This window comes from Plasmodium inui, assembly GCF_000524495.1.
Source record: "Plasmodium inui San Antonio 1 unplaced genomic scaffold supercont1.1, whole genome shotgun sequence".
In the NCBI taxonomy this organism is placed as follows: Eukaryota; Apicomplexa; class Aconoidasida; order Haemosporida; family Plasmodiidae; genus Plasmodium; species Plasmodium inui.
The window spans coordinates 1216980-1242808 of NW_008481835.1; the positions used below are offsets into that span (position 1 = coordinate 1216980).

The 25829-nt window shown below is 40.2% G+C and overlaps 5 protein-coding genes across 5 annotated transcripts; 3 read left to right on the top strand and 2 right to left on the bottom strand.

Annotated features, from left to right (window-relative positions):
• Positions 1–1498: 1498 nt before the first annotated feature.
• On the top strand, positions 1499–3675 carry C922_00281 (hypothetical protein; the record flags this gene model as incomplete). Its single annotated transcript, XM_008815898.1, has 2 exons — positions 1499–2258; positions 3527–3675. The coding sequence occupies 2 exons, from the start codon at positions 1499–1501 to the stop codon at positions 3673–3675; spliced, it is 909 nt and encodes a 302-aa protein (XP_008814120.1).
• Positions 3676–6397: 2722 nt separating this feature from the next.
• Positions 6398–7882, bottom strand: C922_00282 (hypothetical protein; the record flags this gene model as incomplete). Its single annotated transcript, XM_008815899.1, has 1 exon — positions 6398–7882. The coding sequence occupies one exon, from the start codon at positions 7880–7882 to the stop codon at positions 6398–6400; it is 1485 nt and encodes a 494-aa protein (XP_008814121.1).
• Positions 7883–9139: 1257 nt separating this feature from the next.
• Positions 9140–10690, bottom strand: C922_00283 (hypothetical protein; the record flags this gene model as incomplete). The annotated part of the gene is made up of 5 exons (XM_008815900.1): positions 9140–9346; positions 9727–9874; positions 10219–10337; positions 10478–10540; positions 10616–10690. 5 exons carry the CDS (start codon positions 10688–10690, stop codon positions 9140–9142), a joined length of 612 nt encoding a protein of 203 aa, XP_008814122.1.
• A 6784-nt stretch (positions 10691–17474) lies between these two features.
• Positions 17475–18354, top strand: C922_00284 (hypothetical protein; the record flags this gene model as incomplete). Its single annotated transcript, XM_008815901.1, has 2 exons — positions 17475–17510; positions 17536–18354. The coding sequence occupies 2 exons, from the start codon at positions 17475–17477 to the stop codon at positions 18352–18354; spliced, it is 855 nt and encodes a 284-aa protein (XP_008814123.1).
• Positions 18355–20034: 1680 nt separating this feature from the next.
• C922_00285 (hypothetical protein) lies at positions 20035–25699 on the top strand (the record flags this gene model as incomplete). Its single annotated transcript, XM_008815902.1, has 4 exons — positions 20035–20221; positions 20472–20697; positions 20945–25448; positions 25634–25699. The coding sequence occupies 4 exons, from the start codon at positions 20035–20037 to the stop codon at positions 25697–25699; spliced, it is 4983 nt and encodes a 1660-aa protein (XP_008814124.1).
• Positions 25700–25829: the final 130 nt, after the last annotated feature.

The following is a 25829-nucleotide window of genomic DNA, read 5'->3' on the forward strand; positions in this document are numbered from 1 at the left end:
TTACAACAGCTCAACCATTAGTACATTTATATAACGGTATTACGGCAACTTCTGTAATCATCATCATTGTAAATCGATACACATCCCAATTGTGCAGCCAATAGTTCTGCTGCAATATCCGTATGCTAGACGGTATATTGCTCCTCAAATAATGACACCCGTGGAATATCAATATTTCACACACCGAAGTACGATTCACATCCTAGTACTCCTGGCACTATAATACTATCGAAATAATGGCGCTGCCGACATTTCTTAGCGGTTGTACAATCGGGTACTTCATATTATGGGGCCATTAAACTGAAATCCAGACCTTTCATATATACAATGGTATATATCAACATAAGTGTTTACGATATGTATTCTCATTTCAGCGATACGTCGAATATAAGAAGATTACTGATTCCGAGTACTAAAAGAATAATCGCCCCTTGAAATCATTTCCTGATACATCGTCAATTATAAATCAGAGAGTGCGTAATCATAAGTTGCAAGGGACGCCTATGATATTTATCCGCATTCTTCCTTTTTTTAGGATTTCTATCATAATACTGCGCCAATATCACTTCAAGCTCCTGTAACGAGTTGTGAATTGTTCTTTAACATTCTTGAGAATATTGCTCATCCTCAATGGTATTGATAAAAGCCATTGTGGATAACTCGTACGGACAGTCGCCGAATAGCAATCCCAACATGTCATGAATCTTAATTATTCTCTCATCCCTTCGTCTATTAAAAATATATTCTCCACCGTCTTCTATATCATAATATTAATATGACATAGAAGTGACTCTTAAATTATGCCCTGTTATTATCATTAACCAAAAGAGTATAACAGAATCTGATACTGAGGATACCCCTTCTTTCTGAGAAGCCCTCAGTCCTCTCTTGATAGGGTACGCGTCACATACCTAAGTGTTATGAACTCCTATATCCCCCAGTCTATATATAGATGAAGCAGAAGATAGAGATAAAACTCAGAGGACAAATCTATTCGCAAAAATGAACTCAGTATTTCAAAATGCCACAAGCAATAGAGAAATGAGAGTTATTCCCTTTCTGCTCCTGTGCAGTCCTATGTCGATAATTATGAATCCATATGAATGTATAAATCCCTATACTTATGCACAGACAAGCATTTATCTTCATAAATATTCATATATGAATAAATCGAAACATGTTGATATAGATGGAGAAGTATATATAAGCATATGGGCATATACCATATAGAATAATGTGGTGAGAAACATGACATCAACCAGAAAGAAATTAAAGCAAGCATCGAATAATGGAATTCGGAATTTTGGAACGAATTTTTAGGATAACCTCGGTATTATTATGGTTTGCGTACCATAACGGCATCGTAACTATCAGATTTCCCTTATCAATAGAGAAAAGTTATTTCCTCCTCATTATGGAAGGAAAAATTTTATCATACTTATAAGACATGAAGACATGGTCTTCCACGATGTACCATAATCCTGCTCATAATTAGTCCATGGAGGCATCAGGCCATGAACATATAACCACCACCAATAACACTACTGGCATGGTTTGCCCCAGGAATACTAGGCTATTATTGACACATGTTCAGAAACACTTGAAATTAGTATATGTTTCAGGATCTTCTCTCGGAAGGGATTATACATATATCCTGAAAAATAAAGGCAATATTGACAGTTCCTGTAAAGAGTCTTTGTTTAAGGATTTTCAGAAACGAAGTCTCACACCTACTGGGGATATTTTAGATAGGCGATGGCAGGCGCATATTATACAAGAACTTATAAATAATGAAGCAATAATGTGTGAAAGCTCAAAAGGAGGATTATCAGTGGATTTGAAGCCGCGTAATTCTTTTGTACACGACATACGAAACATACGGATCGTTATGATTACACATAATATGGACATTCTACAACGGTTTTTTCAAAAGCTTAGATACATAAAACAGAGGGTTCTAACTACCGGAATCAGCATTATCATAGGAAATCATAGAGAATTAAGTTTGGCTGTCCAAGTGACTTTATCAATGAGAAATAGAACATTCAGCACCGAAGTAAATCGTCACGGAAAATATCTCCTGAATCTCAAAGGGGAAATGCCGAAAATCCATACGGTACTTCAAGGACTAAAAAGACGAATCTTAGTAAGTATCGAAATACTGAAAATCCGGAATCATCAGAAAGCATTCGGGGGAATCCGTACAATAATCCTCAAGAAATACCAAGAAGTCATCAATTCGGTGTGCGATCCAATACGTAGGATCACAGCGGCAAAACTAGTACACACATGTCGAAGAATTCTACATCGTCCTGCATCGTCCTTATCATATAAGGCATACAATTCTGTACCGAGGGGTAAAAAGCATCCGCATATTAGTAGGAGTGAGTACTGGTTAGTGGGGATTGAAGTATATCGTCTGATACTCCCCTTATGGATTCTTGTTGCATTCACACTGGAAGTATTAGCTTTATTACTAGAAATCTCATTCACACCTGTTCCTTCCGTATCTTATGGACTCCTTGTCTTAGGCGTTATAGGATATCTCTATGTGCTTGTGGAAGTATCCGAATATGGGCAAACATTCAACGGTATCACTAAGCCTCGTTTTAAAGATTGTATATGAGGCGTGGAGAAATACATGTGAGATAGCATCTGAGCAGCCTGTTCCAACACAGTAACTGAATATTATTAGATGCTATGTTGAAGTGATAGCCGTGATCGGCCATCGCTGAAGGAGAATCGTAACTCCCCTAACCCCTTTTTAATTTGAACAATTAGTGCCCTTTTTCTTCTTACCATCCTATCTACATCACATTTCAACTGTGTCCCGTATCGTAACATGATATCTTGATGTGAGTAAGTCCCTTCTTTTAGTTTTACATTAATATCGTCGTCATGAAGCCGTTGCTGTGGTATGTAGAATTATAAGGAAGGAGCCCTCATCTTGTGGGTGTCCTGGATATCTTCGGAATGTAGAAAACCTATATAGCTATATGTATGCCTCATCACTTAACCCGAATACGTCTTCTGGAATCAGAGTCTGGTATACGAAGCTGAAATGGCTATATAATTTATTCTTGTCATGACGACAAATTTCTCCTTCTTTTCTGTTGCGTCGACTTTCCTGAAGCTGATCAGGAGTATGTTTTATGTCTACCAAAAGGGAAGTGACTGATGGCATCTTATTAGCTCCTAAAAAGGACAATTCTGGTGTCTTTGAACGTGCGGATCAGGAGAATTCAGGAGGGATTTCTATGATGGGTTATCAGTGGAATTATTATATGCCCTCTCTCATGTGTCTCACACTGGCTGTTTTTGTTTTCACTTCCGTTCTGGCTCTGTGCTGTTCAATCTCCATATATCTTATCTTTTCTTTCGAGGTTGATATTAGGAGGGACATGTGACTTCCTTTTTAATCTCTGTTTTACTGACATCAAGAACAATGTTTTAATTCATTTCTCGCCACTCAGCACGGTTACCTTCCCTTTTTGCTGTTTTGTATTTTTTGTACTCTTTGTTAAAGGAAACGTGGAGAATGAAGACAGGGTAGACACATATTATAAACATTCTCACATTGGATGCATTAATAGAACGATATGTAATAGGGAATGTTTCTCATATGGCTCCATAAATATCTGTTACATCATTATAATTTCTTCCGGATCTTTCTAATTTCATTCGTATGCGTCTCCCTCCAGTCATTGTCAAGGGCATTACAGGAGACAACACGCAATCGTGTGAACGATACCTGAAATGCCCCCGTGTTATCCTTCGTTTTTTCTGTTCGTTGGCCTCTTTCTCTTCCTTTGGGAAGGAGCTGACCTATATACACAAGGATGATTTCATATAAGATAAAAAACATATCGCCGTCCCATGTCCTATTAATTGAATTCAGGGAGAATTGAGAGAGTCCACACTCTTTGTAGGCTGGGAAATGGTTGGGGCCCAACGATTCTGTGATCAATTATGAGAAGAGTATTACCAGATACCACTGCAAGAATCCCAAGGTGATTACTCTATAAAACGGGTGTTGGACTTAAGTTGAGACAGAAAGCAAGAAAAAGTCTCTGAGATAAAGTGAACATGCCGTTTGTCACTAGGGCGCGGCGGAGGATATAAAAGAGCAGAAGGCACAACTTTGGCGGATCTATGTTTGCTACCCTCTAGTGGCCAAGTGTTCTATAAATCAATGCCACTGTGCCACTATGAACCTCGTGTATTCAGCTGTACTCCTCACCCTATATTCCCCTGAACTTTGTCAACCCCTGCCATTTCCTTGAATCAAGGGAAGTTCTTGACTGAACACTTGTTTCTTCTATGTGTCCCTAAATGATACATTAGATACTATAGTGAATCCCTATTTATCTATTGTCGGCGCCTAGGTAGGCCGTATATCTGTCTTTGCTCTCCTCTGAGAGACGGACAACATCAAACATATCAGATCATCGTGGATTTCTATTTGGACGGTCCCTTTCCCTTCTTCCCCTAGATTCTATTGGTAGCAAGCACTTAATATTATGATATGAATAAGAGTTCTATGAAGTCACGGGTCCTGTGTTTATATTATGTAGGAAGATTAAACTATAAATTCGATGAAGTCTACATATCAGTATAGAAGAATAGATTAGCAATTGAAAAAGTAAATTCAGGAAAGATAAACAGCCGTGAGAATGATGAAAGGGTTTCGAAAGTACCTCCTAAGTCTCGTAAATTGCTTGCGAAGGGGAATAAGAAAGGAGAAGTGGCAGGGTTCAGTATATATATAGATATATATAATATCTAGGGCGCCAGGGGGGCTGAGACAATGGCAGAAAACAGATTGTAATATTCATTTATCCGCGCCCGAAATATTCTGTTACAAAATTACATGGGAGGAAGATGTGAGATTCATTTATTTATAGAATAATCGTATTGCAGATTCCTCTTCAACTTATCTATAATTTATTAGTTAGGAAGAGCTAATGATAAGGGATAAGTTTCATTTTAGAGGAGAAACAAGAGAGGCGGAAAGCAGACGAAGACCAAGACAAGTAAAATGCTCCATGGTGTAAAGATATTATTATATTTGTGACTAATACTTCATTAAGGATGAGACTGGTGTACTAGCCCAACAGGATTCCCAAGATACTGTGGCTGAATAACGCGAGCGAAAATATTCAAGAGAATATCCAGAAGAGGATAGTCGGAGATATTAATAACATTTTGTACCTAAGGTAACAAACTAATAAGGAGAAGGGTATATATCCTTGTACTGTGTTAACACAGGAGGTCATCACTGATTATTTAAAGAATCTTACACCAAGAATTCTAATAGGCGCCTGTGTTGTTTCTATTTTCCCTTTCTGTTTTGAAGCCACTGAAATATTAAGTGACTTATTAAAAATCTCTATAAGAGATTTCTTTAAAAGATCACTAGATTATTTTTCAGTCCGCCGAATATGCATCAATCCGTACATCGACCCCGTCATTGGGTTCGTCTACTGTTAGTTAATCCTTACATGAAGATTAGATAAAAAAATCAGATAAGACAGATCAATTCTTGCAATGACCGTGGCGTTGACTGATAGCTAAAAAGAAATCAAGAAGGATAACCCTAGAAAACATAATCAAATAGCCAATAAGAGCTCAACCAAATAGACTTTACCAACAGAGAAGCAGCGTGAACCCAGAAAATATCCTCCCCAGGATCCTGAAAGATAGACCTAAAAACTCCAAACTGAGAAACAACCACTAGAAGAACCTCTTGAAAATGAAATCTTAAGGAGTAGGACCCCCCCAAACAGGGGGAAGAACTTGAGACCTAAAAGTTGTAACCTGAATGTAAACCCCAAATCACCAGCGCCCAAGATTGAAAATCCAAGTATAACGAAAGGAAACTAAACCCTAAACCCTCGAACCTGGACCCTGAACCCTAAAGCCTGAACCATAACCCTGACCCTGACCCATAAACCGTAAATCTAACACATGAAGCCTGAACCCTGAACCCTAAACCCTAAACCCTGAATCCTGAACCCTGAACGCTAAACTCTGAACCCTAAACCTTAAAACCTAAACCCTGAACCCTAAACTCGCTCCGGAACCCTAATCCTGAACCCTAAGCCTGCACTCAACAATCCTAACGTCCATATAACCCCATCTGCCGTGACTGGCGGGGTTCTTCCCTATCACTATCCCCCAAGGGTCTACTCTCCCGTCTAGTTTGCTTTGCCTGAGTCCTCTTCATCTAGGGATCCTTAACCGAACCCCAGCAACTTTGGCCTTGATTGGGTCCGGGGGAATAGGCTACCAGGTCTGTTCGTTCAGGGGCCTTTTTGGCTTGAATCTGCCGAGGCCTTGTGATATTTTTGACCTAAGGCCCCCTCTCTCTTCTTTTCGCATCCCCCACAAGAAGTTCTCATCCATATCCTATCTTGACGTACCTTCGACTTTCCTCTGCTTTGATATCTCTACTATTCCGAAACCTTATCCTCCAAAACCCATATATACCTAGTGCACTCAAAATCATGCTCGTAATTATCCCACCTACTGAACCCATAGTCAATTGTCCTGAGCTGGTGGTCTGGGATGGTGGCTCCTGTTCCGATTCACCTTGAGTTGGGAGGGTCGCCCCCCTGAGATCTTCAGCTGTGGGTACTTGCTCCTCGCCAGTTCCGTCTTTGTCTTTGGTAGGCTTACCCCCTGTTGGGGCACTTGACTCGTCCTCCTTCTCTGGTGGTCCGTTGTCGTTTGGGTCCGAGCTTAGGGATTCTAACCTCCTGGTGCTGTGTTCCTGATCCTGTTGGGTTCCGTCGGGGGCGTCTTGTCCGCGATTTTCGTCTGAAGAGACATCAGTTTCTATGCTCCTTCGCTCTTTGGATGGGTCTCCACTCGCAGACTCTTGCGTCAGGTGACCCTGCTCGCCGCCGTCCAGGACCGGGGTGCGGTGTTGCCTTGTGTATGTCCCCGTCTGATCTGATGGACTTAGGGAGATATCTCTCAGACTTGGTGTCGACGCTCCACTATAGCGTAAATACCCCGGCCCCTGTTCTGTTTCCTGCGGGGATCTATAGCATTTCAATTCCGTGTTGTCCAGCTTACAATATACTGTCTCCTGCTTAATGGTTCTTGGACCTATTCCTGCAGCCCACCTCTCTATTGAATAGGGGCCGCACCCGACGCAACATCTTTTAATTAAGTCATATATAGTCAATATCAAACTCAAAAAAGCCGTCACTTCCTTTTTAATTCTTCGATCCCTCGTCCTGTCGTCCGCTGTTAGGGTTGACTCCTGGCTGTTCCTGTGAGCTTCTTCTTTGTGCGGGTGACTGGAACCTATTACCTCATCGAGAAAGTTGCCACAGACGTCTGGAATGGGTCCCCAACTTTGTCTGGTTTGATTTGTACCTACTGCGAGAGTACCAATCAGACACATCAGGGCTCCGGCCCATTTCCTGTTCACGCTGGATCCTTGACAAACTTTCCTTGTCAGAACATTTCCCCAACTTCTTCTTAGGTTTACGTCCTGCACCAATCCCCAATCTCTTCCTAACCTCCCCAGGTTCAGTCGTTTCGGGTCTTGATGTAAGGTGTCCACTACTTGTGCCAGTATCTGATCCCAACTTGGCAGACTCGCCCTCGGGGATTGACCTGTGCATCCCTGGTCTACTGACGCCGACTTATTGTCTTCATAGAGATTCTGAAGTTCTTTCGACGCTCCCCCTGTTATATAATCATCCGCTCCTCCAAGCGAACTCATTAACTCTTCATCTCCACCTCCCTCAATTCCCAGGTCGTCATTTGTTCGACGGTTACAATATTCGTCCAGAGTGGTGGTTGTTGACGCTAACCACGTCTTGTTCGCCCATTGGCAGAGTGGAAACGCTTCCTGTTTCTCCTTCATCTCCCTTCCCGTCACTTATTTATTAAGCCGGTTGCGGTTTTTTCCTTCTCAATCTCCCGTTATTCTCCTTTAACTCCTCGACCTTCACTTTTATCTTAATGGCTTTTGTTTCAGGGACTCTCCCTCTTAAACGCCCCTCGTATTGCATCCTCTTTATCCTCCCACAGATTTCAGCTTCTAGTTGCTGCTGGCTGGGTTGGTATTTCCTCCTTCTGTTAATAATACCTACTCATCTCCTTACGTCCCAGTGCCACATTCCCCAACTCTGTTCCGTAGCAGTTTAACGAGACTGTTCTATGATTCTTCCCACGACCTAGGTGACTGATCCGAGTTTGTTTCTGTGGCCTTTAATCTATTCTCCTTTTTATTTCCGAAGGGAATTCCCCTCCTACTTCACTGTCAGTTCCCTCGTTGGTCTCTTCGTGAACAGGGGTAAGATTGGATGACTAATATATTAATTCTAATCTCTCCCACTCCTCCCTCTTTTGGTGTCTTAGGGTTGCCCCTTTGCCTAATCTCTTCGTGGAACCTGACGATATTTTCGGGCGACTTTGATTTATCATTTATTTCTTGGTCCAGTAGATCCTACTCCTTCCCCTTCCTTTCCCATCCGAACCCGTCTTTTTCCCTCTGTTAATCGGGGTTGAGGGGTGACGGATTGCCTTTTTGGAGTGTCCCTGTTTGTTGTCATCTTGTTCACTCTTTCCCAGGTCCCTTGGTGTTTGGGGTTTAGTATGACCCTTCCTTCCTTTTTTGGTCCCCTTCTATCATCCTCTACGTCTTATATTGATCCTCGACGCGCGGCTGGGGCTGAAGATCCCCCTCCTTCCCTCCCTTTCTGACCGTTCTAAGGGAAAGAGACGTCCGTTAGTAGCTTTCGGACTTTGTTATCTTAAGTTCGTTTCTATTATCCCTTATATGGAACCCTCTACTCGGTCGCATTCTGGGGGAGTCGTACTCACTCGAGTCGTCGTTTCGGTATTTTCCTTTTTCTGGTCAGCACTCTCAGAAACTAACTTGGTTGCTGCCTCCCCTTCGGCTTTAGGGGGGGTCTTACGACTAATCTGACCTGACCAGTACTTTCTGGACCTATCGTGCCCGTCCAGAGAGTGTCCATGGTATATGTCCCCTCCCCTCCCCAGGCGCCCGGTCTTACCTCCTGGCTGTTCCTGGGATTCCACTACTCCTCAGCCCCGATCTCCACCCTTTCAGGTCGCTTTCATCAATCGTCAGATACTCTTCTACTCACTTCTCTTTCTATGGGTTCTTCAATCCTCCCTTCTGTTTTGTTGGCTCGTCTCCTCCGGCGGCTTGACTAATCCTCCTACCTTCTCTAATGACTCGTGTCCTTGTCAGATCAGTTAAGCCTCCATGCTTCTTTGAAGCGGCTGGCTCCTCTGGGGATTTTTTGCCTTCGTTAGCAGTTACGGGATCTGCTCTGTTATTTGTTTGTGTTGAGGCCTCCTAAGTCATCAGTAGTTTGCCAGCGCTATTTGCTCATTCGTCAATTCCGATCCCTAACGTCTCATTATGCTGCCAGATTTCCTAGAGTAGGAAGGATTCCTTTTAGGTTACAGCTATTTTCTCTCCTGTGAGTTGGTGTCCTTATCTTCCTTTTTGTTCCTGCGCTTCTACCAACTGGCTGACTTCTTCATCTTCGTTGGAATCTGTCAGTTCCTAATTGTATCCCTCTTCCTTCGCCATTCAGTGGGGGGGTCACTTTTCTCGCGGTTTTTGCCTCCGGGGGTTTTGTTGTCCGTTGGATGGCTTCCTCCTGGAGAGTCCCTTCTTATTTCTCATCTTGTGTTTGGCTCCTCCTACTTGTCCATGCCGCGTCGTCCTACCTGTGTTTCCTTAACCCAGTCTTTGTCTTCTTGGGGGGGGGGGTTTTCCTTGAGGTCGGCGTTAGGCCCGTATTTCTTGTCCTCGTACCTAAACGCCGGTGGTTCACCTCGGTTTGGAACCTTCTCATCGAGAATCTTATCTTCTATTCTGAAAAGATCCTCCAGGGGGGGTGTCACCCCCTCTTTTCATTCTCCTGTCGCTTGGATGCTCTCGGGAGTCCCTTCCTTCCTCTAAGGGTTTGGTTTCCTCTTCTTGGCTCCTGAGGATGCTATGGGTCACCTTCCTTTCCTTTATGTACATTCATCTTAGAGCCTCGTCTCCTATCGGCTACTTCGACCTTAGAAGTTTATCCATCCTTAATGCCCCCATCAGTTCAGATTAAGGTTGTCCTGTTTCTTAGGCTTCTTTATTCTTTTGGACCAGTACGGATCCGTTCGCTCCTTTTCATTTATTTGCTTATCTATTCAGGTGTGTATTCCTCCTATAGTTACTTTTTCGATACGAAATCTTTCTTAGATGGCCAAGACGTCCTGGGTCTGTGCTCAGGGGTTCCTCCCTCTGGAGTAGTTTGGCCGTTATCTCTGGGGTCGGAATGACATTTTCTCCCTATCTTAGGCGAGAGTGGAGGCTTATTTCTTTTGGGACTCTTTTGGTTCTGCCTCTAGGATGGTCTTCTGTCGTGGGGCTTCTGCCTGGGTGCCTTTGTTTGACGGTGAGGGGCCTTATCCACGCTTATTCATCTGGCTCCACGAGTCGGATGATCATAATCTCTACTTCGTAAACACTTGTCCTTTCATTCTGATCCTTTGGAGCCTGGATTTTTCTATGATGGATAGAATGTGGGATTAACTGTTGTGGTCACCTGAGTCTGGGGCATTTGGATTATACAGCCTCCTCCTTGGGGTTCAGGATTTTATTTCGGGGCCCGTTCTTCTCTTCCTTTATCCCGTCGAGATCATCCATTTGATGAGCTCTTCTAGGGTGGACTTTGCAGAAGACACCTGCCAGATTTTAGTTATCTCGAGAAATGTCTTTAGTTGATAGTGGTTGCCTGCTTCGGTGATTCGAGGGGCCTCGCTTCTTTTTGTTTAACTTCTAAAACTATACGACTTAAAGATCTCCTTTAAGACTCGGGGATATCTTAGCCGTCCTTCATCCGTCTAGGATCATCGACTCTTGACTTTTTCGCTGCTAGAGTTAGATATATTCCTGATCAGAAATTCGTGGATGCCCTCTAGTCTATACGTCCTGCCATCTTTCAACTCGTGTCCCCCTCACCTAACGATGTGGGGGCTTGATCTAATAACGCTAGCGTAGGATTCTAGTTCGTTGCCGAAGGAATCTGTTATCTGTCAGTGACTTATTGTGACTGGCTTCCTGTTTGGACTGTCCCTTCTCGAGGACTTTTAACCGCTTAGAGATATGGTCCCTCCTACCCTATCATGACTCTATCCTTCCGGAGGAGATCTATTACCTAGAGGATCTAGATGGCCCCTTGCCTTCCGGTTGGGGGGTACCTGAAATACTGTTGTTGCTCTCTGTAGTTCTTCTTTTGCAGTGTCTTCTTGATGAGGGGAAGATTCCTGCGTTTGAGTGTTTTACTCTCGCCAATGTTTATCCGATCCTATACTTTTCCTGATCTTGGCTAGTTCTGTGTGTTCCTAATCTTTCCTGATGTGTAGGCTTTTGTTTTTCCATATTTGTTATCATACTGCACTCACCCCTCTCCAGTAGTCTGTATTGGAATGTCTCGTGTGGTGGCAGGTTGGAGGTATTGGAGTCGGGTTTACTCAGAATATTTGGTTGGTTCTTGAGTTCCCCTTGGAGTCATAGAGGATAAACGGGGTTGGTTTGGTTCTTGCGTCATCTGATGTGAGACTCGATAGGACCCCCTCCTGCTGTTGGAAGTCATTTATGCTTTTCGGGGGTTTTGCCTTTTGGATGACTTGAGACTCTTTGAGTGAGTTCTACCTTCCAGTTGTGTTTAGGATCATCATTTTTTTCTCTTTTCTACATTTCCTTATTTTTACTTTAGGCTCCATGATCCTAGGTATTTTCTTGAGCCTCTATCTATTCTATCAGGACTGTTAGGGAAGGTGAGTTTACTTCTCTTCCTGATGCCTTTTCTTTCCTTCCTTTCCGCGCGATGGGGAATGTGTACTGTAATCCAAGGTTTGTCTGTTGGATCCTTTCCTCTTTTGTTCTGCTGTCTCTTGGCAGTCGCTAACTCGAGTCCCTCGGGGGAGTGACGCCCTAGATGTGGAGTTGGAGGTGATCCTGGGGCTTGGGAGTTGGTTTGTTTGTTTTCCTTTCACGAGCCTCCCTGGTGAGAGGGGGTTCGATTCCTGTAGTTACTTCTGACTGGGTTGTCTGGGCCTGACTTGTCGTCTGTTTCTTTCCTCTTGTTTGTCTCCTGAATTTTCTTACCAATTCTACTCAATCTTTGCCTAGACTTACATGAGAATTCCTCCTTTGGAAGATTACTCGGCTTGTCCTTCGGAGACTCATTGAGGTTAGCTATTTTCTTTCCCCCACATGATTTTGGTAGGTGGGGGGATTAGTTATGCGGCTGCTTTTTGCTTTGAGTTTTCCGATGTTTCGGTTGTTAATGTTCTATTTCTGTGGGGGATCCTCCTTGGTCCATTCTTAGACGTAATTACCGAGGTATCCTCCCTGTCAGTTGTATGATATCCTTTGAGTGCGGAGAGTTTGCCTGTTATATCTGATAGGGATATGGGTTGCGAGTTTGGAGTTGTTCGGGGGATCCTGATTTTTTTGCGAGAATTCCTTTGAGTTGTTTCTTAGTTTTTCCTTGGTTGATAACCCCCATCTGCGTGCTCCGTGGGCTGTTTGGATGCGGCTGCGGTCAGGCCTCTGATCGGGTGAGAAGTTCCTGCTCTTGTGGTTAGGTTGGTTTGTGCGATTATTGCGTCCATTAGCGTGAGACAGAATGCCTTTACTAGCTGTGGGACTATATTATACTACTGCCTTTAGTCTCTCTCTGAGCATGAACAATATATTGATCCTATATTTTATAATTATTAACCTTTTTTTAATCTGCCTTCATTTTGTCGTTGGTCAGGATATATTATCCGTCTTTTAGCTGGGTGTGTAGAGATATCATTCCACCTTCTCTTGAAACTTGTCTAATAATTTGGGACTTATAAGTCTATGGTTGACCACTTGATATCACAGACGTTTTGGATCTTCATATTTGTTCCTTTCCTTCGGATGTTGTAGGACGGTTGGAGAGCTCTTGAGTAGCTTAACCTTTCGATATTTGTAGAGCTCGCACTATTCTGATTATAAGGAAAAATTCCTAGGTGGTATCCTCTGGTTTACGATTTGGGTTGAATTTACGTAACCTGGCTACTAGTGGAAGTTATGATAAGACTAAATACTTAGGATATATAATATATCACTTTATCATTTGGTTAATTGGTGAGGTCCTTGGCTTGAATAGGGGAATTGTTTTGACATCATTTACTTTTTATTAGTCCTTTCTCCTTTGGTGAGTTTGAGTATTATGTACATCTTTTACGTTCTTCAGCGCGAATTAATTTTAAGACCCAGTTTCTTATTACTTATTCTCGAGTCGCCCTGATACATCAGAATCATCAACCAGTTCATTTAGTGTTCGAGCTGTTCTGCCCTGGTTATATTTAATAGTATGATAGAGATGAGGTAGGTTGACTATCTTCCATTTGTATATTTTCCTAATCAGACACGTAGGTGATGAGTATATATTTTCCTCGGTATTGTTGTTTGAGATTCGTTAGTTGTATTATGATGTGGAGAATATTCCATTCGGATATCACTTCCCTTTAGGGTTGCTGTGCTGGTTGTCTAATGTTTAAGACTAGATAGTTTAATTCATATTCTACCTGATCCTTGTTATTATAACTTGGGTTTTCCACGTTTGCATTACCTAATTCTCTTGGACAGGCTTCAGTTTCGGATCCTGTTCGAATTATTAATCAGTCGGTAAGATCACAAATAATATAACATATCTTCAGTTCGTTTGTTATTGTTGTATTAATCATTCTCTTGCTCTTAATTCGTATTCATGGATATCTGGCAGTTATTGATTAAATATATTTATCACAAACCTTTAATATAGTATAAGATTAGGCAAAAGGATTATACAGACTAGTTAACATATAAGGTGAAGTGACTTCTGTACACTGGCTTTAAAAACTATTTAAGTATTAGAACCTTTATCCTTAATTTGTGCTCTATTGCTTCTGTTTAATTATATTTTGAAAACGTAACATATTCAATAAAGAACCTACAATTTCCCAGGTGTAGAGGTAGATTCTTTTCTTGGCCCTCCAGTAATTCTCAATATATGAACATTTTTTTAGCAGTACGTTTTATCTATTTCAGAGACTTCATAATTACTACGGTATTATTTACTTAATTTTATCAGTCTCCACACAATCCTATCTAGGGAATATTTAATATTAATATTTCCTGTAGATATCTATATAAATAACATATGGATTTCTCACATCAGTTAACATTATTATGCTTCCTTCAATATATACATCATGAGAAAGCTAAAGTTTAATTCACTATAAGGTTGACGCAAGAAGGTTATATATAAGGAGGCTCACATGTTTGAGTCGATTAATAGCGGATAAATATACATAGGGACTAAAGGAGTTTCTTATAGATTCCCTAATAATCTATAAGACTTGTCGTAGAAACACCCTTGGTTAGTGGTCTCCTCTGATTATAGATTAGTGTGACATTGGTAAAATCATTAATCTAACTACCTGACTTTCCTTAGTTTCCTTTAGCTGGTTTATACACTCATTACTGGAGAATTAAGCGACAAGAGGATACGACATTGATAATATTCCTTTCCTTATTTAACAATTTCATAATTTTATTAAATAATGAGCTACATTTGTTTTGTATCATATTTAATCTCATGACGATAAAGTAATGCTTTGATTATGGTATCATATAATCTCCTTCTGTTGGCGTCCAAATTTCTCTATCATTGCCGTTATAAATAGATTCTGTCTCAATATAAGAGATATAACAATATAAGCACTTATACAGAACTAATTATATTATCTATAATGACGCTATTCCTCAATACGGCTTCGGTTATAGCAAATATATCAGGTTTGTTGTGTTCACTGTTTAAAAGGAGGATATTTAATTTTAGATGTGCGCCCCTTGGACTTCAGTCCTTGTAATATTACCCGAAATAGATAAGTGAATATAAAAATAAGTGGAAATAATACAAATTGTGACTATACCCATAATAGTATGCACTTTTCCTGTAATATCAGCTCCTGTCCTGCAATGAATTGTAAAGGAAGAAACAGGCCGTGATCAACATACCCATTAGGAGACTGTCACAAGTTAAAATGACAGAAACAGAAGTAGCGTAAAGATGAAACAGGAGAATAATCATTCTCTAACACTTGAAGAAAATAGGTAAGAGAATAATAGCCTCAGTAAGATCTTTACATTGCTGTCTCAGATTAATCCATAAATACGTGACTTATTAAAGATAGGATATATTTTTTATGATTATAAATTTTTAATAAAGAAGAATACCTTCAATACATGAATTACACCCTGGACGGGTCAATTTATGAAGGCATAAATCCTATAATAATGACGGCATATTCACACGCCTGGCGCTGATCAAAATGCTGATGATTGGATAAACCGCGAATATTCCAAACTCTTAGGAGGACAGTTAAGAAGTTTCCTCGGACAGTGTCATAAATATATATAGTATGGTACTGAAGATGAGGAGATAATAACAAAGGATATCATCGGGGCGAAATTTTAGAATATACTTCACATCTACTGTCAGGTATAAGACAAAATAACACCCATGAAGCGTAGGAGAGGTTGTCATCAGTACAAGTGTCAACTATGCGCACAAATATCACGGCAGAGTCGATTTATTTCTTATTTTTAAATTCCTGCAGTTCACGGGGATATGCCTAATTGCATATTCTATCGTTTAAGAATATCTGTACGTTGCCGGATCTGAAGAATAAATTTGGAATTATAGGGAAGGCAGCGTATTTCCACATATATTGTAGTGGTGGCCTGTTTAGGATTGTTATAAATAATTAAAAATCCGCTGATTCCTATAAGACATTACCTAAGTGGTGCGTATAACGTGGAAAATATTTACTATTAACGTGATTTCCACACAGCAATTACTATTAATACCCATTATTTATGTGCAACATGAAAAAACACATGTCCTATGAATGCGTCCACGCATTTTTGCGATGTCTATTTCGGAAGAGCGGCTCTCTATTAAAATAAATAGATATTCACACATCGCGCTTTGAGAAACGTCTAGCTTGTGAGATAGAACGCGATATTTAGGCTCGATTGGATAGAGATATATATATATGTATACACATATACATGCACATGCTCTTGGTTGACTTGAATTTCCTTCTCCTTCTTTGTCAGTCTGCTATTTTCTTTCTCTCACATTCTGCACCTGAACTATGCGAAGTCTTATGATCTCCTGTGGCGGTATGGGTCTGGTTGCAGCAGCTTCACTACACCCCTAAGTTTCAAGACTTGTATGCGGATTTTGCGCTTTTCGTTTAGCACATAAAGATTTCAGTATCAGGACTTCGTTCATATAATGATGCAATCTCATGATACATAAGATAAAAAGAAGAAAAAAATAAGCAATCCCATGGCCTAAATCTTGACACATCACTTCTTCCGATGTGTTTAGCTAAACAACTAATTCCGATACAAACGTTTAGAGCGGTAACGATGCAAAATATGTGTTCTACGCAGATAATATTGAAGAACTGTCATTTTTTTCCTTTCGCCTTCTTCCTTGTTCCTAGGAACATTTTTTTTCATGCCAAATGAAAAGGAAACATAACTAAATATGAGACATAACATTAGTTGAGCCTTAACTTAAAGAAAAGGATAAACAATATTTTTGAGTCCTGCCCGCGCGTTCTGTATATATGTAAATATATATGTTCTATACAATACAGCATTGCATTGTTCCAATTAGTCCTACCACCATTGTTTCTCCTTCTTTCTTTCTTGTTTCATCATCCACGAGCTAAAATTACGCAAAATAATTCGTACATAGGTAATTCGAGCGCGCAGATTTATGAGTTATATACATATAATGCTTCTTTATACCTTCCCCTTTTTCCTTTTTCATTTCTTGGATTATATATTTCTCATATAGGATCCATGATATTCGCTTCCCATACAATGTCATAAGGCACTTTTAAGTTTTGCAAAATATAACTGTAAAGAAAATACCTTAATTTTAATTTAATTTGTGGTTTCCCTTGCATTGAAATGGCAGTTTGTAGTATTTTTCCTTTTTTTTGGAACATTGTATATAAATGTTTATGCAGGAATTCTTCTACCTAAGAATGTACATTTTCTATGCACTCTAATCAAACATATAAGCATTGGAACTGCTCGTTTTATTTTCCCCCTTTCAATAAGAAAAACTTCACAGAAAGGATTAAAAAGTGCCAGGCTTATAAAGCAGGATGCAGAAACGCACTGTAATTCTTAGTAATACACAAAGGACAAATCATTATATAGTAAGTTAAATAAGTAATTTATCAGTTACTATAATGATTTGAAGACATTAAATTGTCAATGAAAGAAAGGACAAACTGTAAATCACCCCTATTCAGTATTATTATTCTTACCTTTATCTGCTTCATATTGACCTGGAATTGTTTATATGACGTAATAAAATATGAAAATCAAATCTAACGATGCATGCGGCTTATCGGTTTCCTTTGCATTTTCATTTATAGGGAAAGATTTTGTTCATTTTGCCAATACATGGATTCGACTTCTGTTATTTGCCTCCCTTAGTCACCACTGTTAATATATTCGACACGGGAGTGTTCCCCCAATATAGTACGTTACACACAGTATCAGCTAGAATATTAAATGGTAATTCTGAACCAGGAACACAACGACGTTTTAAAGAGCTAAAAGAAAGAATTATAAATTTGCTGCATGAAGATCATGAGTCATTCAGAGAAAGATTTAATGCGTTAAAACAGCAGAGAATTTTTACAAAAGAATATGATGTGTTGATGAGTGAGTACAACCCTGAAGAATTGTCCAGTGCAATCAAACAGTATCATGACTTTGAAAAAAGAGTAAATCACTTGAAGAATAATAAGAATGAAAAATTGCTCAAAAATATAAACGATAATAATGACCTGGACAATCAATATGACGAATTAAAACATGACCATTATGAAGGAACAAATCGTCCATTCGATTACTTAAACGATTCTCGAATAACGCATAGAGCAAGAAGGTTCAGATATCCCGAACGGCCTAGAAAGAAGCCTAAAGAGAAAAAGCATAATAGGCCAAAAATATTTAAATATCTAAACACAGCTATTTCAAAAATAAAGGCAAAGAAGCTAACTCCTTATGTGGCTGCTTATAAAAATAATGAATACGAGCTCAAACCAAGTAGGAAAAATAGAAGTACCATGTATCACCTGCAAAATTTTAAATTGCAGCTTTCATTATATTCTCTAAAATTGTTAAAAATGATTTTAATGGTATTATATTATATGGCTCAAGAAGTTTATGGTTTAGTTTTTCCATAGCCATTATTACAGTCTTCTAATTATTATATACAGAAATTGGAGAAACACACAAGTGAATAAATAACACACTTCTTGAGCAAAATAAATAAAGATTTCAATACCTTTATGATTATTCAGTAAAGAAACTTTTCGCGTAAATCTTCAATTTTTATTGTACTAATTCTTTTGGAGGCATTTTAACTCTTATTTCCAAAAGAAGAAAAGGGGAAAAAAAAAGCAAAAAATCTTTCCATACATATTCACAGTAACCGAATTATTATTCTTTGTTGTTTTTTACCATTTCTCATTCAGTGAACTGTATACAAAATCGTCATTGTTTTTGTGTTTTAATGATTACATATAAACACGACATAATATAATCATACCAGGCAACGCATTGTTTCCATCAAACAAATCAGTGTAGCAATTTTTGTTCTTATATTTAAAAACTTATTCAAGATGTTAATTAGGACACAATGCTATATTCGAATCGTTTTTGCCATCTCCTTTAGTTTCTTGACGTATTCTTTAACATTTTTCCCTAACCTTTTCCTTAACCCTTTCCTTCACTTCTATTTTTGCACTTAATCAAATGTGAGAAAATAAAAGAGGAGCCGCAATAACAAAAGAAACGGAAAACTTTAGTGGACAAAAATTTGTTGGCCCGTTTAACACATATAGCATTAGCACACCGGAACGTACTTGTGAAGAAGTACTTCCGTGTGTGACAAATGTTCCTTAAAGTGTCATTCTGCTGGGTAACATTCGCCAAATCGCGGCGGTAAAAAAAAGATTAGCATTTCGTTTGTTGTGTTAGCCCCCAAATGACAACACGCATGTGACTTAGATATATAATGTTGCATTCGTACATTAGAGATATGACCGCCCCCCTTTCCCTTTTGGGTGAAATGCGGAAAATGTTTTATTTCAATTTTGCATGTGTTAACCTGTACAAGTCGTCAAAAAATATTATCAGGATGCTTCGATTTAATAGGCCGAATTATAATTAAACAAAAAGATAAAAACCGGCGGGGGGGAAAAAGAAATATCACCATCTGTGAGCAGCAAAATCGTGCCGAGGTGGTAAATAGTAACTTACCACATGACGTTTATACACATTAATATGTATGTATGTTCGTCGATGAGGCAAATACCAGACACTTGTCGTGTGTATTCACAATTGTTTGTTTATTTTTTTTCCGGTATTTTTTCCCTCTGTAATTTTTTTCCTATGTAATTTTTTTTTTTCTTTGTATTTTTTTCTCTCTTTATTTTTTCTTCTCTCTTTACGTTTCTTTTTTTTTTTTATTGTTCCAGTGTTGGTAAGGCGGTATTTTCTAATTTGAAAGTTTGTAAACGCGCAAAGCATGAAGATGTTAACGCTAATGTGCAAATAGGTTAACAAATCCTTGGACGCTTTTGCATTAACTTCTCATTAAGTAGCAGGGGCAGCTTTTATTTTTTTTTATATAGTTGGGAATTTGTACTTCATTTTTTCCTTTGCCATTATTTTATTTGTCCCTTAATCTTTTTTCTTACTCGTCTGTTTGTTTTTTGCTTCTTCCTGTTTGTTTTTTGCTTCTTCCTGTTTCCTTTTGCGACATTGTGTTTCCTTTTTGCGACATTGTGTTTCCTTTTTGCGACATTGAGCTTCCGTTTTGCATCTTCTTGTCTCCTTTTGTTTACTTCGTCCTTCGAGTTATGAGTACTGGTTGGAACTTCCAACTCAACGGAAAATACGTCCAGGGGAAAAAAAGGGAGGAACTGAATTACATTAACATTTTTGACAAAGGAGGAATCCTCAACTTGAGGAAAAAAAATGGAAAGTTCAGCGATGGGCTGAATTGCGGCCCCGCTGGGCGGAAGGCGCTGATTCGATGGATAGAATGTAAAGGCGAAACGATTAGACATGAAAAAAAGAGACACGATAAATAGAACGAAAAATTAAAAAGTGAAATAAAATACGACTCGTGGATGGGTGAAGAAACTAATAGACAAAAAATGTCAAAGGCATTGGAAAAGGCTTCCATATCAGTGTCGCGGATGAGGCCAAAATAGAAAGGCAGTGCGACTGCCACGTACTGCACGTGGGAAATCTGCGTACACGCTAATTTATTACCCTTCCTTTTCACGTATAGATAATTACCAACTGAAAAATGAGGAGGAGAACAGTTACCCCGCTTTGAGCGCGTGCAAGGTGTGGCAAAAGAGGCAGTCCTTCCAGGATAGGACCCTCTCCGGCTTAGTGGATTTCCTCAAGTTTTTGAGCATCCCCAAGCATCTCACATACAGAACGGTGTTCGACAATTATCTGTCCCCCAAGTTTGTAAACAGTCTTAGTTCGACGGAGGCGTCGCAGAAGGGGTAACGCACCGAGGAGGGGAGAGAAAAAAATGGCCCAACAAAGGGGGAAAAAAAAATGGCGCAATAAATGGAGAGAAAAAAACGGCACAATAGAGGGAGAGAAAAAAAGGCACGTCCAAATTGGCCACCGCACCATGCCAATTGTAATATCTACTTCTCATAAATCTGTAGGGACAAGTGTGTACACTCTTCAGTGTATACATCATCACTCGCTCACCCTCGTGTAACCCCCCTGCCCCAAACATAGGCTGACAAAACTGGCGAAGAAAATGATGTCCATGTTCCAAGTGCGCGAAATGCAGCCACTCTTCTCCACTGTTCTGGACAAAATAGAAGTCATACCTATAGGAATTCTCAAAACACTGGTGGAGGAAACACCGTCAGCTCAGTATTTTTACGAAATAACCTCCACCAAGGTGAAGAGAAAAATATGGGTTCTATGCCCCCATAAGTTCTACCAACAAGTTGAACCAATCATAGACGAAATTATTTTAAGAATTAAAATAAAAAGCAGACACGACGACTCAGTAGTTGCATTGATTAACCAGATTGTCGAGTTGATAGGAAATCAAAAGGAGAAAAACTTTTTGTATAATTTGTGTGTGCATATTGTGCGGTTAAAATGGGTCCAGGTAATTATAAGTGAACGGGAAAGTTCTGCTCCAGGTTGTGCCAGAGTAAGTGACGGTACTTCTTCCCCTGGTGGGGGTAAGGAATCTAGAAGTGATGCTAAAAATAGCAAACTAGAATCTAAAGCAGATTCCACTCGTGTCCCATGCGAAACAACCAAATTTGTGGAGGACACAAATTTAGAAAGTGAGGACAAAGAAAATTGGGATAACTTTTGTTACGTAAATTTAGATTGTATTTCACACCCCTACTTGCCTGATAACCATTTTGGAGACAGGCTGAAAAAACTGCACTCCTGTTTTAACAAAATTATGCATAAAGAGAAAAATGGAGAAGGGGAGGAGGTAAATAACTCCGACGGGACGAAGCCGTATGTTATATCTCTCAGTGGGTATAGCCACCATAGCACCTCTTTTCACTATTTGAAGAAGAGGAAATTGGTGCAGGTAGGAGAGCGTGAAGATAATAGTGCCAAAGGGGAGGGGAAGATCCCTTGGAAGAATTGCTCGAAGGATGCAGGGACCTTTTTCAGAAGCATCATGGAGCCTGGCACCGACTTTTGTGGCGAATTTAAAAACGATATGAAGAGGAGCTTGTCGATAGGCCAAGAAGGGAAAAACGCGAAAAGGATAAGAATAAACATACACAGTTTTAAAAAAGATAACTTTTTTTCAAATGGGTCTCCCATGAGTAGTCGAAAAATGTACAGCGAGGCGGGATATACTTCCACAATGGGGAAGTTCAAGGGGGAGGACGAGGATGGTATTATGCCCATGAGTGGCATCAATGAGCACACCACTGGAGGGAAGACCCATTTCATCACAAACAGAAGTCGCAGTAGCCATAGTAGTAGGAGCAGCAACGATAGAGAAGACGGAGATGCGATGGACTGCAAAAACAAAGGGCAGAAAAAAAAAAAAAAAGGGGCACATAAAATCAAGTACAAAGCGAATTGTAGTGAAAAGGGTCCAAAAAAAACGCTCCTACCTTTCGATGGAATGTTTTATAGCTATTTAAGATTGCTTATATGTCTCCAGTATAGAGAAAAATATAACATCAAAGATGAAGAGATGGTGAAAATAGATCGGTATTTTCCTGTGATCGAATTTATTAACCATGTCATTAGGGATGGTATATTAAATTTTTCGGATCAAGTTAAGACACAAGAAGTAGTTAAAAGGATTAAAAATAGTCTCAACATAAAAAACGTGGATGAGTTATGTGAGTACTCTCTCCTATTTAGCAACATCCTATTAAAGTTCTGCATCATTAAAGGTATATGTTTTTACTTCTACCGAAATAACTTGGACGTGGTGCCTTATAAAAATTGTATGCTTTTTTGGACCTGCCTTTTTTACTTTGGAGTTTACAACAATTTTTTTTATCTGAATAAGTATGCGCTGGATAAGATGGAGTACAATGACAGAAAAAGGAGGTCTAACCAGTATTTTCACTTGAGACAGAGGTTTCTGGGGGAAGGTATTCAGTCCTATGGGGACTTCACTGGGGAGGCCTTCCACACAGGGGCTGTCGAAGGTGACTCTTGTGGTTCATGGGTTGACATAAAGCAGGGCCCATCGGTGGGAGAGTCGGTGGGATCAGAGGAAGTATCGGCTGAATCATCGGAGGGGGAATTACACGAAGAAGGAAAAGAGACGGATCTAACCGGGGAGGACTACAGAGAATGTGATGCAAACAGAAGACGCGAATGTTACGAAGAGGTCGACGAGCATGGAAGTAGTGAGGGGACCGATAATGTCGGCAGCAGTGAGGAGGGTGAAGAGACTGGAAGTAGCAGTGTGAATGAAGGGGTAGGAAGGATCGAACGGACTGAAGAACTCGAGGGGACAGCACCAAGTGAAGAGATGGAAGGGACGGCGTCCAGTGAGGAGATCGACGCGACAGCACCCAGTGACGAGATAGACGGGACAGTAGTCAGCGAAGAAGTTGACCACACCGAGCACAGTTCACCGACAGAAGAGCCAAGCCCGGATCACCCACAGGAGTACGAAATTCCCCGTGAGAGGTACAATATAAGCGTTAAATATGGGAACCACTCCACCACAAACGGAAACGAGCGTTACGAGGTGTGTGAATACCAGGGCCATCTGGAACGGTACGACGAAAGTGAAGTGCGCGATGGGGAATCGAGCGAAGAGAGGAATGGAAGGGAGCAAGATTGGGCGTACGCCAGGTATAGAGAGTACGAAGATGGCCAAGGGGGAATGGTCGAAGAGTATGGAGCAGATGGGGGAGATGTTGAAAACGACGAATGCCACGGACATGATGAAGACGAGGAAACAAACCCATATGGTGAAGACGACGAAAGCGACAGACATGGTCAAGATAACGAAAGCGACGAATATAGTGAAGACGGCGAAAGAGAGGAATATGGTGCAGATGACGAAAATTCCGTCGGAGACAACGAGGAGGACACTTACATCCGCCGCTACACGAGCTATCACCACGGAAGGTGCAAGGGAAAGGTGCGCATGCGCCAGTTCAAGATTTGCAGTGACAGCACGCGCCTCGCGCACCAGAGAAAAGGAAACGAGAAGGACAATTTCAAATTGTATTTCTGCAGCGTGCGGAGCACACAGGAACCGAAGAAAGAGCACACCAGCAGTGTCGGAAATACCATCAACGAAATGAAAAGCAAAAAAAAGTATAAACTCTTGGTGAACGATTGTAAAGATAGCTATTTGAAGATACCCCTAATGAGCATTTTAAAATATATAGTCATTGCGAATAATGAACAAGGCAGCTTCCTGTCCTTTTTTGATTTTATCGAAGAAGATACAAAATTTGAGAGCTTAAAATCTGTGAAGGAAAAGAACAGCATATTGCTCTTATCAGCTTTGTTGAATATCCCTCAAGTAAATTATATGAAAATAAAAAATTTCTTTTCCATCATTCACGAATTTTTTTATATGGAAAAGAAAAATCTAGGAAGCTTATCCATCAGTAATGCTCCCTCGAGGGATGGTGGTAACTCCAATGCAGAAGTTGCACACGAGATGAGAAGGGTGGAGGAACATAAAGAATCACATACATCGAGTGAACTCTTAAGCAACGCCAACATGTGCAGTGACGATACTGGTAAGGTAGATAGGGTAGGCAGTAATATGTGCACTTCTTCAAACGGTGTTAGCAGCCACGTCAACTGGGGCTTAAGAAAAAGAGACGCAAAAAACGAAGTGATCAGTAGCGGGTTACCCCCTCATATTAGCAATGAATGGGCAACCATAGGTGAGAAAGACAGATGTGTGAATGAATGGAGTGAAGATCAAACAAGCGTCTCGGACACGAGCAGTATTAAGAACTTTCCTGTCCGAGGGAGGGAAAAAAACACGTTTGAAAGCCTGAGGAAAAGGCTAGTAAGCCAAATAAATGATATGAACAGCGCAATAAGTGGAAACCACTTCTTAATAACTAATAACATAACGTTTATATGTCCTTACCTGAGGGAGATGGGCGATGGTGTTGACGGTGGCGGTGGCTTAGTTAACCCTCTTAGCCAAGTCGATGTAGATAATGCGACAAATCTGGAAATCGGAGCAAAAGAGAGCGACGCCAACATCGAGTTGAGCCCAATTCGAGATCCATTTGCCTGGCGGAGCGAACAGAAGAGAAGTACGCCCCGATCAATTAACCTCTTTTGCGAAATTTCGAAAGAGATAGTGAGTAAGTTAGACAATTACACTCGCGTCGGCACCATTAGCAGGTGCCTGCCTTACATTTTGAAAATATGTTCCCGAACTTTCCATTTCTTAAGAAAAAAGAAACTGATAAATATTTACATAAAATATATGTATCTATATGAGTATCTGTACCACATGGTACTGAACAGAATGTTGCACATTAGCACGATGAAGAGTCTCCCGTTTTTGCAAAATGTTATCATAAAAGAGTTGCATTATTACTTTGAGGATTTCAAGAATAGGAATGTGAAGAACCTGTGGAAGTTTTACCTCTACGCCCGCACACTAATTGATATAAACAAAATGAACTTAATTAATAAGCTGTTTCATAACAATGCCATTGATTATTTTATAAAGCTGTTTTACTCTCTGTCTTTTTACAACCCGGTGTTTTCGGTGCTTTTTTTGAAGCTCATCGAGGTAGGCGCGGCGCTCTGTCAGCGTTGAACCGGCGAGGCGAATCGACGGAGGGGAGTGGAGAACCACCCACAAATGCAAAGAGATGAGAACTCCCGTTCGTGCTTATGAAGCCAAATTTTACCTTAAAATTCTTCTTCGGCATTTCATTGCGTACACCCCTATATGAAAAATTTCCCCCATCACAGACACCCCTGTTTTATAGGAATATTGAAAATAAGAAGAGCGAAATTTTGCAAAACATTTGGATGTAGGGCGGAAAATGGAAAGCGCTTAAAACATTTTTGTTACTGTGTTGTCCTATTTCGTCTCATTAACAAATGGGGAATCAGGTGAGTATTTTTTCTTAATTTTTCTTTTTTTCTTTCTTTTAGCGGGACGCAT